This window comes from Lissotriton vulgaris, chromosome 5, assembly GCF_964263255.1.
Source record: "Lissotriton vulgaris chromosome 5, aLisVul1.2, whole genome shotgun sequence".
Classification (NCBI taxonomy): Eukaryota; Metazoa; Chordata; class Amphibia; order Caudata; family Salamandridae; genus Lissotriton; species Lissotriton vulgaris.
This window is the reverse complement of record NC_141693.1, coordinates 767,001,786-767,017,369: the sequence shown is the minus strand read 5'-3', so window position 1 is coordinate 767,017,369 and position 15,584 is coordinate 767,001,786. Positions and strand designations below refer to the sequence as shown.

General features: G+C 44.2%; 2 protein-coding genes across 3 annotated transcripts in view; one reads left to right on the top strand and one right to left on the bottom strand.

Annotated features, from left to right (window-relative positions):
* Positions 1–8,384, bottom strand: part of LOC147711529 (uncharacterized) — a 102,953-nt gene extending 94,569 nt beyond the window's left edge. Inside the window, exons 1-5 of one of the 2 annotated variants that reach the window (XR_015295930.1) lie at positions 8,308–8,384; positions 8,148–8,216; positions 8,030–8,060; positions 7,890–7,936; positions 7,334–7,804 (exon numbers count right to left, since the gene is read on the bottom strand). Coding sequence is in view for 1 of the 2 variants with exons in the window: in XM_086922227.1 (XP_086778353.1) it covers positions 8,030–8,060; positions 8,148–8,216; positions 8,308–8,357 (150 nt within the window). In the remaining variant the exon portion in view is untranslated. Of the gene's footprint in view, positions 1–7,333; positions 7,805–7,889; positions 7,937–8,029; positions 8,061–8,147; positions 8,217–8,307 lie in introns of those variants that run through there. The other variant, XM_086922227.1, reaches the window with a different exon arrangement.
* Positions 1–15,584, top strand: part of LOC147711528 (transmembrane protein 150A-like) — a 693,781-nt gene that overhangs the window by 183,338 nt on the left and 494,859 nt on the right. The window lies entirely within an intron of this gene.

The following is a 15,584-nucleotide window of genomic DNA, read 5'->3' as shown; positions in this document are numbered from 1 at the left end:
TACCCCTGTACCCCAAAACCCAAACCCAGCCCTGAACCCTAAAAATACCCCTGTACCCCAAAACCCAAACTCAGCCCTGAAACCTAAAAATACCCACACTTGTCTTCTCAGATGATTTAGCTGGTGGCACCGTTTTCAGAATATTTCCACACATTTGGGATGCTGCTTGAGTGGGGATCCAAGATTTCATTGAGGTTGCCAATTGAGATCAGGGCCACATTCCCCTTTCCGTGTGTAACTCTGTAATGTGACCAATAAGTAATTTGTGAGTGTTACGGTTACAGAACCAGTCTGTGGAGAATATATATGTTGTAGGGATAGATTGCTCATTGATTATTAGGGCCAACCCCTGTTAATTTTAAGACCAATATGTGGGTACTCTCTATTAAGATCTCAGATTGGGAGATTTCCAGTGCGGTTGAAATGAAGGTTGTTAGTCCCCCACTGATGGGCCATGCCCATCTGGGAGATTTCTGGCTGCAATGATCCATGCTGTATAATCAGGAAGGTCAAAATTGACTCTGGACCACGTTTCTTGTAAACAGGGTACGGGATATCCATATATAAAATGCACAGCTCTTGTGATGTACATATTAAGTTGATCCCTGCGATATTCCAAAGTATTCGTTTTTAATAGGTGTTAATATGTTGACCATTTTGCATTTTTTAATTAGTTATTGTTCTTGCTTTGATGCCAATGACCATGGAAGCCATCGACAATCCTCCTATCTACCAGTCAAGCAGCATGGGCTCTGAGACTGTTTTACCAGACATATCCTATCATCCTTACAGTGGCTGTAAACTGTGATATAATTTTGGAAGATTAAATCTGTTGTAGAACCTTGTGAGCTCCAAAGTACTGATTTAGGGTGCTCATTATTTATTCATGCCTTTGCCCCCTTTTGTTGCTGGAGCACGCAGTGGGAGAGGATGCTTGAGGTCAGTGGGATACATCAACTCAGTGCCCCATTCTAAGAAGCATTTCCTTTGTCACAAAATTAGTGAAAACATTGATGAGGAATAACTGTACATTCTTGTTGGTTCCATTGTACATTTAAGAGATACAGCGCACGAAGAGACACATTCTATAGATTCAATATCCTTTGATTTAATGTTGGATAATTCAGAGATTAAGGCAAAAAGCCTTAGCAGTGCCCCCAGTTGAGAATGTCATGAGAACCTTCACTTCTGTACTCGCCCCCAACCTATGCAGTTGCGTTTATTTTATTATCGGAGCACCTGATAGGATTGTTATTGATTACTTTAAAAACTTTTTATTCCCTGAACTTAATTTGTTAATTTAATTTGTAATTATATTATTTGGTTACTCCTTGTCTGCTTCTGTCATTGCTTACCTAGACTGGCTGACCATTATGGAAGTGCAGTCTTTCTGAGTCTCTGCGATTATTCCTAGGTCCTTTTAATGTCCTGTTGTGCCTGGCAAAGTGACGCTCAAGATTGCAAACTCTCTGTGTGCAGATCTTGGTGTTCGGAACCCCTGCTATCTGCTTTAATATGTTACATTGTGTTGACGAATCAGTTCGTAAAGCACAATTAACTTTTGCAGTTGCCCGTCCCCCCCCACCCCCCCCCCCCCCCGTATATGCACAGGAGCAGTGACGACGTTCAGACTAGTGCCTACACAGACAGGCTCCTTTGTTGTTAATTCTTGGTGATTTTAATCCTCCATGTAAGGCTGTGATTGATTAACTTGCATCGACATATTTATCTGATGTTACACCACTAGTAATGTACTTAATAATTTCAGACTTGTGGTTACGGATATCCTCAGAGGCAAATTGTAGCTGGTTCCTTTACATTCGGATTGCTGTCTTCAGAGCCTCCACCACAGACTAAAGTAGGTTCTGTGTTTGTACTTATCTTGTCTTGGAGTAGAGGTCCAGCCAGTTATTTTCACTTAGTTTTTGCTAACTTTTTCAACATTTTTTTATTTTCGCTGGAGAGAACCTTTGGAATTGGCTCAATTGTACTACTTGGGGCAGCGGTTGAAACCTGCTGAATGTTTAAGATGTCTTGCTGCTTGTTATTCCCATGATTGTTGGGCTGAGTTTCCATTTTCGTTTCATCTGAGATTACCCCTAGGTCCTTTTAATGTCCATTCATGTTTCATCCATAAGAGCTTCTAAGGGATCTAAATAAAATTGCTCATCAAGGTATCGGAACGGGATGAAGCAAATTAAAGTCTGATTTCAGAAAGGGGCTTATTTTAATTTTTCTGGTATGATCCAAGCTCCATCATGGCATACTGAAGGAAACCGCGTGGGAGGTATCTAGCGGAGTGCTCACTCTACTATTACTTCCACTTCTTATTTTACTGGTCCCACCTTTAAAATCTATTACTGCTGGTGGTACTACACCACTCCCTTGACCCGCATTGCTCATTTTGCAGGATTGAAATGATATATTAGCTATGCTAGTAGTGATTTCATGCAACTCCTCTTTGGGATAGCACTTGCTAGGAGCACCTCCAGAAGTGGATAATTGGTATCACTCCACAGTTTGAGCAGGCTGTCCTCAATCACTAGCTCTGAAAAAGAAGTGCAGCTGTTTGCCCTTGCAAGTGTAGTGCCAGGATTGTTTACTACTGGTGTATCCGAGGGACGGGGCCAAATTGGACACACATCTGATGATTAATCATGGTTGTGGATCATAACCTTAACTAAAACTTGTCTGTTCAAATGATCATATGGAGGTTTGGCCACGGCTAACGTGGGATCTTCCCAAAAAAAATTGTTGAACTGAAGCAGTTATCACGTTGTTTCTCCGGGGGTTGAGAGTTAAGTGCATCTGAGCTTTCACATGATTTATCATCCTGCCCTTCCAAGGGGATCTGAGGTCATCTGACGGACATACATGATCAAGTAATGTTGGATACCTTTGGCACCAAGACAGGCGTTTTGTCTACCTTTCCATTTCCCGTTGAATTGCGAGCTCTTTCCTAGAGCTTGTGACCTGGTTTTCTGAAGTTGAGTTATAGGACGTTAGGCTCACTATTATATCCTTTGCACACTTGGTTCTCAGTCACTAAGCCTTATGTTCTTTAGTCCTAGAGTTGTGACAACGATGGGAAACCAAAGTCACTCAGTCCTTATATCTTGTTGTTATATCAGCAACTTGGAGCAGCACTGATTGTTCGCTAAGCTTGTTTATAGTTTATGCACTAATCTGTGTAGGCCTGAGAATCAATAGCATTAAGCGCCGCCTCACCTTCCCTGGTGAACCTAACACTCCTTACTTCCGCAGGAAACGAGCACATGCAAGGTAATCCATTGATCCTGCTTCAATATTGGTTGAGTATGGTTGCTTTGATTCCATTCTGTAGCGACCTTCTCAATTTTTCCACTACAGCTCTGTTTTGTTTCAACAAATCAAGATGCTTTATACAGTTAGTTAGATGTTTTCAGTAGGCCACAACTCACCCAAGTGGTCTTACACCAACACCACTTGCTGCCCGTTCCCCCTCTTCCAACTTCATCCCCTCATGCCATCAACCCACCAGCACCTTCACTTTACTACTACCAAACCCAAACCCACCAGGGACTTACGAGAGACTTCCGCTATTGAAGTCTCTGTGGTCAATAGGGGTCGTGCGTGGCTATAGCAAGTGTGTAGTGAAGAGGTAGAGAGTGAGAGTGACTGTAGAGAAGGAATGGTCTTGAGGGATGAAACGTGCACGACTGGTCAGGTGATACCTGATGATAGATTAAGTGCGGCACAGGCACCTCCGGCATTGCTTCTTCATTAGGGGCTGTTATCTCACCCGCTATTGGTGACTGTGAATCGACACTCAGCTTGTGTGTTCCTGCGGCCAATGGAGCTGAACTCAGGCCTCTTGAGTCCTCGGGTGCCTCCTTCGGGCTTCCTCCTGCAACACGACTCTTCCCACACGTCTCAACTATGTGTCCACGATCATACATGCTTTCAAACACTTGCGGTCAGCTACTTCTTGCATATCTACCTTTTTAGTTTCCCTGATTGCTGAAATTGAGATTGCTATACTTCACTCTGCTAGATATTTTGAATACCAACAAATGCAACCAGACTCAGTTGGGTTTAGGTCCTGGGGTTTATAATAGGTCAGGAGTGGCTAAGCACCTGCATGCATGCAGAATGATCTGTGAATGACTGGGAGGTAGTGGTGTGTGTGTGTGAACATTCGTATCTTGGTTCATTGTGCTCTGTTAAAGGTAAACTGTGCAATGCCTTCAGTATGTTTTGATTGTTTTTTGGAGTTGTATGTTTGGCAGTGTGAATCTCTAGTGATAGAAGACTGAAATATGGAAATCCAACCAGCATTAATATACAATGTCCTTAATTTGAGTCCAAGTTTCTACTTGTGGAATGGCCAGAGGCACAATATAATGAAAGTAACAGATTCACAAAAAAATCACAAACGGTTTAGGGTGGAGACGAAAAATCACAAAAGGTTTAGGGTGGAGACTAATAGAAACAAGCATTTGCAATGCAATAGGTCTCGCATTTGTGAGATTTTGAGCTATTGGCATTGTAAATGACAATGCCTTTTATTTATGTGTTTAAAAACCTGCAATAATAAAAGGGATTGTCATTTACAATACCAATAGGTCAAAGTTTCGAAAATGCGAGACCTATTGCATTGCAAATGCTTTTTTCTTTTGTAACTGGTCTACTTTCTGACACTTTTTGATTTTATCATGGCAGAGACTGCCGAATGAAACTAGTGGCACTACTTCCATCTTAAATGAGAGTTGTTGCTCAGTCAACTTTTTCAAGTCAAGGGCATGTGCTTAAGGACTTGTGTCCCTAAACTCAAACAAAGTGACACCCACCAGTATTTGTTTGCTGACATCTGGGTGCGGCACGTCATTGTGCAAATGTAAGTACTGTCATGTTAGCCACCTGTGCTGATCCTGAGAATGCTGCAAAGAGGTATTTGTCCAGTTGGGGGCGAATTGCCTTTTGCAGGGTAGTAAACCGCCAAAATAAAAAAAAGGGGACACCCTCTACACTGTATCATTATAGTGCACTAAAATGAAATGTAAAAATTGGTGTGCTGTTGGAGATGTATTTTGCATAAATATAACCAATAGCCTTTATTAAATGGCTTCCTTACCGATGACTCCCCTGCAAAGTACCTATTGCAGTTTATGGATCATCATTTTCATACCAGTCCCTTATGCATGTACACCGACCCCTGTGTATGCACTCAAGTACGGAGTTAACTGTGCAGCTGAAACAATGGCAGGACAACTAACCAGATGGAACTATTTCGAAACGACTTATGGCATATGTTGCAGAAAGGAAGCTTTCTTTGACTCATGTTGCACATTTAAAGAGTACTCATGAAAAATGTGCTTTTTAAGTAAGGTTAAAGTGTAATGCGCCTTTGTCTATGGCTGAGCTACACCTAGCAGTGCAGAAGGGTTGTTTTTTAAATTAATATACAGTTTCCTAAAAAGCAACTGACATGAGAGAAGAAACAGCGAGAAACTTAAAAACATACCCTCGCTGTTCTTCAAGTTGCAAACAGGAAACTGCTGGAGTTCTTGGTCTCAGCAGTGGAGCAGACACTGTGCGGGGCAATAGACCAGGTCGGACCAGTCTCCAGTAACAGTTCACGTGCAGAGCCGCCCGTGCGCCATGGAGAAGGAAACCAAAGCGGCAGCTGCCATAGTATAGTCTAAGTGCCCTGTGTTTAAATAAACAAGCATCATGCATGCATGGAAAGGTGAATCACTGCACCCGCCTGCAAATACAGGCACCAAGGTGAAACATAGCATGGCGCCCGTCTTCATAAGACGTATGCATGGTAAGCAAGTGCCTTCCTCGCGGCATATTTAAATTAGGGAGGGAGCCCACCCCTCGTGTGCCTTTAACTCACCACCGCAGCCCAGGAGTTTGTTGAAGTCCCCGCCGGGCCGCCGCTCTGCCTGCGACGACCCGGAAGCGGTTGGGCAGCCGGCCAATCCCATCGCGGCCCCAACCGGAAGTCCCGCCCCATCGCGGCGAGAGAGAGAAACGACTGCCCGAGGAGCCACGAAGGCTCCTGATTGAGTCCCGGTCCCGAGATGGGGGACTGGGTGAAGAGCGGCCGGGCGCATGGGGAAGGCGGGGCTCTCATGTGGTGAGAGAGCCCCGCAAAGCGCTACCGCCGCCCGAGAGGCAGAACCGCCGCCGAGCACCGCCAGATCCGGTGAGTGTGTTGAGGGAGAGGAGGGGTGAGTGGGGGTGGGGTGTACGCGCGTGTGTCTGTTTGAGTGTGTCTGTGCATGCGTGCGTGCGTCTGTCTGTCTGTGTGCGCGTGTGTCTGTTTAAGGGGGGGGTGCATGTGTGTATGCAGTGTGTGTATGTGCGCATGCGTGAGTGAGGCTTTCTTTGCGCATGGGAATATGAGGCACGGCGACGTGCGCGCTCACGAGGTACAATCGCCGCAAGAAAAAGCGCGTGCCACTTTGCTGTCCACATTCCCCCAAAAGTAACTACATAAGTTGTCTCGCCCTAGACAGCAAAGCTTTGCTTTGCTTTCGTCTAGGCGAGACCTAAAAATCCCACAAATGTAGGAAACATCTGTACATACCTCTGTTTTTACACTTATTTCCAGTTCAATAATAACTTGTTTATTTTGTGCTTAATAGCACAATTCTGCTGTTTCTAAACGCTGTAAGCAAAATTTATGACTACAAGCAGCCCTGCCGAGGACCACGCATCAGGTATTAGCCTAATGCATTTCAGTGTGGTGGTCCACATCATCGCACTAAAATGCATTATCATACATTTATAGCGCTGCCTCAGCATTCAAGGCGGCGCACTGCTTAAGTACCACTGACCGCATAATCTGGTTTTAGATGGCAGTGCATATTGCTGCAGCCGGCTTGGGGGCTGTCTCGGGCAGCTCCCTCTGGACAGGGTTGGGTAAAATGTTTCAGTCCCAATGCAACAAAGTTACTTACCTCATGTCGAGACTGAGTCTCAGGATTTAATTTGACCACTGAACAGCCTGACTAGGGCCAGGGCCACGCGCAGAGCTCAGTTTGCAGCGAGCACAGATGGGAGCCCGCACCCGAGCTCACACCGCGAGCGGCCTGCCACGTTTAAGATTCGGACTCATGCGGCCACTGCGAGAGAGTGATGGGACAGCCATGAATGGAGGGAGTCTGAGTCTTGGACCAAGGCGCTGCTCTGCTCAGGCCAAAACACAACACTGGGTGTGGGCTTCCCACAGTAAGGCCAAGCCTCTTGAATGCAACAAACCAACCAGAAAGCCAGTACTGAGATTTCTCTTTAAATGAAAATTGCCTACGCACTGAGAATTAAACTGAGTGCGGGACAGTGACGTGGTTCACAGATTGAATCTATTTTATTTATAAATCAATTATTTGGAAAGAATCAGTTGGTTCAAAGTTTACCAAATGTTCATCACAATTGCAAACAATAACAATACAGAGACAGCTATTCATAAAAATGACATATTCTTAAAATGGACATTCCTAACAAAACAATCCAAAAAACAGTTCTTAGAACACACGCTAACGTACCATGTTGATCAACAAATCACATTCATTCTCTCATACACAGCACACACTCCAACAAAATTGAAATTTATAATGTCACAAATTAATTATTGAAATACAAGTGGATGGAAAATATATAACACCATAGACAAATGTTTTTAGGAAAACCAATTGGCCTATTTTATAACTTCCACAAGAGTTAGTTTTTGATTTGATGGTCTTATGGTGTGGTAGAATGGTCTACGCGTTTCGAACCCTTAATGGTTTAAGGGGTTCTCATCAGGACCTCAAAGCTGTGGAAAGAAAATTGAGGGGTGGGTCAGAAAAGGTGGGTTTGTGTCATGGTTCTAATAGCCTCTACGCCTTTGCGCTTCCTACCTGGTGTGCGATTACACGTTCTGACAAACCACCCGGGCGTTGGCCAACTGCAAATCAAATGCAATGGGACACTCTGTCAGCCTACTATTCGACATTACATTGCTCCACCAAGAGTGTTCAGTGCACCATTTCATACTCACATGTGAAACACTTGGGGCCGTGGTGTTTAATCTGTGAATGAGAGGGAGATTGTATGAGCCACCGGGAGGAGTTTACAGGAATTGTGACAGGTGGCACAGGGCCTGCATATTTGCTTACTTGATAGTTTGGATCGTCGAGTTTCTCTGAAGGGGGTGTGGCGCTGCTCCGGTCAATTGAGGAGCGGGCCTGGAAAAAGAAGGTTACTGGGCCCGTTAAACCAATGTCTGCCGAAGATTGGGTGCTTGTGTTTCAAAGTGTCTGGGCGTTCTAGACATACCTTCGCAAAGCCGCAGGCGATCCTCTGTATTGTCGCACGCAAGACACCATCCGTGTGTGTTTGCGGTATGGCGAATCCGGGATTTTGAATCTACTTCCGCGTGGGTCACGTGTCCAGGAGCCTTCGCGTTGCCCGGGCTGGAAACACTAGAGCATTTGTTTGTTTGGCCGTGGGGCCAGCTGCACGGTGCGCAATGTCCTCCATAGAAAGTTGGTTTTCAGCTTACCTCGAGTGAAGTGTAAAATAAATCATGCCTTGGGAATTATCCTGATTAATAAAAGAATTCCTCTCGTTACGTGCTTTTGGCCCATTCTAATGTCATTACCCATTTTAGGGCCCTGGAGGATGTTTCACGGAAATTCGCTTTCTTCCAACATTTTAGTTTTTAATAAACAGTGGGCACATGGAAACGTTGTTTGAAAGCTGAAAAGAAATTTCTCACATTCAGGACGGGATTTTCGATCGGAATGTCAAGGCTGGTGTATTATCTGGGTCTTTCATGGTGTTGCCATCCTTCTCATTTCGGATGACACGTGAGGCCATCACGGAGGTGGTGGTGCATTCCTTCTAGTTTCAGATGGCACGTGGGGCCGTCGCATATAGATTGTTCCAGTGGTAATGGCAAGGTGTTGGATTTAATGTGGGTGGTATGTCAGGCGTCTTGGCCCGAACCTTAATGCAATTTATGTAGTTCAGACATTTCGTTCAGGCCTTTGATAACAGTATTAAATTTCAGAATCAGCATCGCTTCTTGTTGGAGCAATTTTCTATCCAAATCGCCCCCTCTCTGATCTTTGTCTACCTTTAAGATGACAGTCCACTTCAAGTCAGTTTCTTTATGATCCATTGTTATCCAGTGATTGACTAATGGTGCTGTCACTGTCTTCATTTTTATCCGTGATTTATGCTGAGTTATACGCGACCGTACTTCCTGCTTGGTTTTGCCAATATATAGCAGGTCGCAAGGACACTTGATCCCATAAATAACATTTCGTGACTTGCAATTTGTAAAGGCAGTGTGTTTTTAGAAGATGTTTTTATGTTGAAACACTGAACCTTCTTCTGTTGATGCACAACATACACATGTGCCGCATTTTTTATGGCCTGTCACTGGTGGGAGTCCCACGTAGTTTCTGACTGAGATTGCATCTTTTTGTGGTAGGGCTGCCCTGACTAAATGGTTACAGATGGATCGATTTTTCTTAAACGCAAATAGTGGTCTGGCATTGAATGTGGTGTGAAGATTTTTTATAAGATGCCAATTTTTTGCGACCGCTTTTTTGAGTAAATTGGAGTTTGGACAGTAAGTGGAGACAAAGACTAATCTGTCCGTTTCTCTTTTTGTCTTCCTCTCCAGTAAGCTCTCGCGAGGGGTCCACCATGCGCGCTTTTGTGATCTCTTGAGCAATTTTTTTGGGTACCGCCTCTCTAGGAGGTTATCTGTCAGCTTGGCTGCATTGTTCATGAATTCGTCTTTGGAATGGCAACTCCGCCGGATTCTTAAATATTGTCCGTAGGGTAAGTTGTCCTTTAAACTCTTTGGATGGTTACTTTTGTAATGGAGGGATTTGTTTCTATCAGTCTCTTTTTTGTGCATGTTAGCGTGTGTTCTAAGAACTGTTTTTTGGATTGTTTTGTTAGGAATGTCCATTTTAAGAATGTCATTTTTATGAATAGCTGTCTCTGTATTGTTATTGTTTGCAATTGTGATGAACGTTTGGTAAACTTTGAACCAACTGATTCTTTCCAAATAATTGATTTATAAATAAAATAGATTCAATCTGTGAACCACGTCACTGTCCCGCACTCAGTTTAATTCTCAGCGCGTAGGCCATTTTCATTTAAAGAGAAATATCAGTACTGGCTTTCTGGTTGGTTTGTTGCTCTGCTCAGGCCGGCAGACTGGACGTAATGACGCTCACTGAGACAAAGTGTCACAACATTCCCAGTAAACCTGGCTAGACCACCAGACTCAGCTATCCCCTGCACTGACTGAGAGCCCAGCCATTCTCACCGTACACCGGGGGTGTGGTTAGCCATCCAGGCAGTAATTGAAAGGTGATGCTGCTCCTTGAACTCCTAGCCGCACTCCACAGATGTGGTGGGGGCACCAGCTTCTGCACACCGCTCACAGCTTTCAGCTCTGCCCTGCCCAGTCTGGCTCCAGCTTTGGTTCAAGTCGGCTGGTCCTTGTGGTTAGGCCTCCCCTCTTCCCTGCAGTGTCGTTTACGCTGCATAGGGAACATATGGTTATTGGCACTGCGATCCCAGGAAAGCACGCTGGGAGGACCACTGACTCCAAGGCCGGTGGTCACTGGTCCTCGCTTCTGCCAGTACTGCGCCGTTTCAGCAGAGCTGGACTCCTTGCTTTTTGTGCGGTCACTTATTTTTACAACCATTCCTCCTCCATTGGAGGAGCTTGCACCTTCTGAAGCCAGTAGGATATTGACACAATGTCCACTGTATAAATTGTGGCTACTTGCCACTGTATGCAAAGAGTGACATATATTTGGCCAATAAATTATAAATGCACTGCTATGATACATATACCCTGAAAGCTGAAAATCTGCCAGGGAAAATATGAATTCACTGCCACTAAAAATTAGTCGTCGTACATGATATGTTGTAAATGTATAAACCACGTCACCAGCAAACTGCACTGAATGTTGCAACTACACACTTGGTGGCTCAGCAAACATACGATTTAGCTTTTGAAAGTGTGAGAAACCGTACCAGCAAGGTAATGCTGGAAATTGGCTACAGGTCATAAAAACACACCCTCTGCCAATGCTTCCATCGTACCCCAACAGCACAAAGCTGCCTGACATGACCCTTCAGGGCTACAACCAATAAAACGAACACCAATCATTTACTGCATTTTGTCGATAGGCACTCATACTAGATGTCATGAATGGCATTTATATGGCTTGAGCATGGTTGCCCACCATTCCAAATAGTGTACGCACACGGTTTTTCAAAGGAAATCTATATGACCTAAGACTGCCAAAACACAAACTCCTGCATTTCATCCACACAAGATCACTCATACTGTTGTATACACCATTATGGCCATCCCATGTACTCTGTAGCAGCATCAGTAAGTACTCCAAAACACGTTACCACCGTCACAGTATTTTGAGGTAGAGAAAAATGCTCACTAGCGTAAATATGTCAGTCTAACAGTCCAAGGTGCAAACGTGTTGCTTCTGCCTTTGGGGCTATAAGTCTCATCCTTACCTCTGTTACCGCCTCATCATATGTCTCTGTGTACTGCCTTCCAGTCCAATTATCGAATTAGTCCTCTTTAATGGGTATGAACATTACAAGGCAAAAGTGACAGAAACAAGTACACTCTAGTCAAGTGTTACTGCACCTGTGAAAGATATGCAGACGTGGAGAGAAAAAAGATGCAAAGGACGCGCATGACTTACATAGGTTGAACTTAACAGGAGTAATTGATGCACCCAGAAGTCCATTACCATTTATACAGGTCCCAGCTGTATAATTTAGAGGCTCGCTGTTTCATAATTGAAGAATGTTCAGTGTTATTTACAACAAAATCATTGTTTTTACTAGTTTATCATAAACTGCTAACAACCATTGATAAAGCCAACGGTCCTGGCTGGTTTTAGAGATGTCATTTGTCAAGTTGAGAGAGGAACCAAAATACTGGTCGCATGGCACAATATGGAAATCACAGAAATGTATTTTGTGTTTTAAGCCATGCGCTTAATTATATAGGCCATGCATGTCCCTTTTAGAGAACCCTATTTTTTTCATCCTACTTTAAACCCTGATGTCAAGCTCTTCCATTTCTGGTGCTTTGCAGCAGTTTTAAGATCTTCTTAGGGTTTCTCATTGCTCGAATGGGTGTTTTTCCTGATATTTCGATGTTTCCCTCATCTTAGTTGCTAGCTTTTGCTCGTGAGATAGTGTCACTCATACATACATGCCAACATTTTAGAGGAGAAAAGTGGGAGATTCTAGAAAACTAATCAGGAGATTGATTTTCTCCCATAGACTTCTATCGAGGCCAGAATCTGGTATATTCCCATATATTGGGACTTGAAAGTCTGCTGCTGCAGGATCGAATATCAGAAATGCAGATAAATATTTCTTCGCTTACATGTCAGGAGCACAGAGAACGCGCTATGGCAGGCAGAGAGTAGGTGACAAAAATGTTGGGCATTGGCTTGCAGGAGCAAGTTACTGGCAGTGAATAAATACTACGAGTCTCATTAGACCAAAACCCGGCTGAAGCCCAGCGAGGAATCATATTTTTAATGCAGGGAGGTGAGAGACTAGCCTTGAAATCAATAGTTTCCCGTCTGAATCAGGAGGGTTGGCATGTATGTGAGTCATAGTCGTTGAAATTTCACTCATAATTACACTGAATTGTGAAAATGCCATACAAAGCAATCTGAAACCTGGCAGGGGCGGCCTTAGGCATGTGCAAGCTGTGCACCTGCATAGGGCCACCAAACCCCAGGGTCCACCATGCCAATATATATCCTTAATATAATAATCCTCTGAGGATGGATACATATTTGCGTGGCAGCCCCTGGCAGGGATTTGGCGGCCTCCGGCTCTGTTCCACTTCCAAACACCCTGACCCCCACCCTCTTCACTGACCTCCGTGCCCCGCCCGGCCCCCTCTTCCGGGGCCCCCTACCTACGCTCCTTGCCCAGGGCCGCCATGAGTCTAGAGCTTCCCCTGAACGTGGGTAGCTATGAACAAGCTATAGCGCTTCTTAACTTGGTCCCCAGAATACAAGCCGATTTAGCAAACTGCTTCATCCGCAAGCTATGAGCTCAAGAAGTGGTATCTTTTTGTGAGGTCAGAACTGAAAATGCCTTGGTGCTCTGTATCTTGGAAAGCAGACCGCCCTATTCTAGGTGCATCGCTGCTTACCCTACAATCACTGGTAGGTCTAATTGAAACGATGTTGCACACTGCATTGTAAATACTGAGCACCTGCTGAGGTAGACACAATTAAATCATGAGATACATACACGAAATAAAATAGTAATGTATAGACGTCTACTGGCGTTCCCGTTGTGGTGATGGGATCTACGTCCTCCCATGTGACGACACACGCACGCTACGTACATTAAAGCCAGAGGCCTCCACTGCGGCGTTCGAACGCTGACGTAGTGCGCTCATATCATTTCACTATGAATGTTTCCCATCTCTCCCTGTTTTCTGTCATAAGTGGAGAGCATGATTGGCGTTTAGCCCGCCGTTGACCTCCATAGAAATGCGCTCTTTCTGCAGAGGGTCTTTTAATGGGAAGGGCTGGTAGTCTGGGGCGGGCAGGGAGGGGGACGCGGCGCTCATTCTACCCCCGAGACCGTCGCTAGTAAATACGTCAGTGATGCGGTCTTTGATTGAATAAGCCAGACTCTCTCATCTTTCTAATCACTATGCATTTTTAATGGGCCTGTTTTTAACTCTGGCTGAATCCGAGCCGAGTCAGATTTAGCTCTGCTTTGCAGGGTGACGCAGCTGAAGACATAACTGTATTGTTCACGCCCACCTCGTGCAAGCCTGCACGACGGTTACAACAAAAATAAACCACTGGATAAAAGGTAGCGTGTAAGGCCGGCGGTAACAACCAAAGTAAACCGCAGCAGTATAGGGAGTTGGTCTACTGTGGCCTGTTTTTTTCAGGATTGGGGCCAGGTAAATGTTTCCTGCTTTTTACAAGGTGCACGTTGTAGACGCCAATCTCATTTTGACGTCACAGAGCCCGCAGTGTCGTACAAATATAGCTGCCGAGTATTCAGCTTGCGTTTTTGTGACATTGCCTTGTTTTCGGTGTGCCTTCGTGTGACCTTTCCATGCTTTCAGTGTGCTTATTCCATGCCTTACGTTTAATACTATTTGAGAGACATTGCCTTAGAAAAAAACAGTTCTATCCAAACTAGATATAGTCAATTGGCGGAATTTGATTTGACTGGATATTTACTGACTAACTCAAATGGATGTCAACATTGTAACAGCCACACATGTAAAAAGCCGGCGTAGCAAGAATGCTAATCATTTGTTGCTATCGGCCAAATCTCTGCTGTAGTGTCCTCTTATATGCACTACATCAGAATAGTGAGAGATTTTATCATTTATGACTTTTGGAAGTAGATATGAGCGATGATTTCACTACTATCATCACAGTTGGATTACACATATGATCGGTACCTACCTGAACCTCCCCAGGTTCCTGCGGAAAAACACTTCAGGATTTTATGAATGTGGCAGACAGGTTGGAGGTTAATGTCCCTCACATTACCTGCCCATTCTACGCCGATTCTTCAAAGCTACACTGGCTGCCTGTAAGCCAGCTCTAAGTTTTAAAACTCTACAATATTATATTTAAATCCAGACTTATTACAGCCGCAGAATCATTCAGAAGAATCTACAGGGTTATATACAGAAGATAAAATTGAGATCTTACACTCACTTATTGATGGCCTTGATTTTGTACCAATTGCAATAAAACATGTTTCAAAACTTAGTGGTGGAAACTAAATTCTGCAAATCTAGATCAGGGACAATGCCTTTTTGTTAATGTTGCTAAAATTTGCAATGTACTCAAACTAACGCTCCATAACTGTTTTACTTCAGTTTCAACACCAGCTGAAGACCTACTATATAGACAGGCATTTGGCAGTTAGTAGATCAGGAGCTTTGGCTTGTCACTCTCACATTTGAAACAGCGCCTAGAGTCCCTGGGGTGATGGTGTGCTCTACAAGCAATGTTAACATAACATCCAAGTGGTGAAAGAAATTCTATAAATGACCAAGAGTTGCTACTGCTGTAGTCTAATAAGAGCCGTAAAAAGCTGCAACTCTCCTAACATGCTTATGCTAGGTCCTAAACCTACTTCATATTTATAATATAATTTGTTCCGTAAGTGTTTGTGACAATAGACAAAACAATGTACAAACCATCTAAAGCGAATATTTCTTTTTTATCTAGACAGCGGCAGCTCCCCTGTGAAGGCAGTGGAGCACTGCCCCTCTGCTATTTGAGCAGTGCAAAAAGGAAGAATAAAATGATAATAGCTCAGTGTTATTATTATTTTCTTTTTCTGTACTGAGGCAGTTTTACAGGGTGGGGTGAGGCTGTCTTTGCAGCCAGCAGGGGGAGGAGTGGTTGGTGCACTTAAGTGTGCATGACGGTTTGGCTGACTGTCTTGGTCTGGCCAAACAGACATGCACACTTAGCACGTTCACCACTTGGCTGTATTGTACAGCCTTGTAGTGTAGTTCCTATATT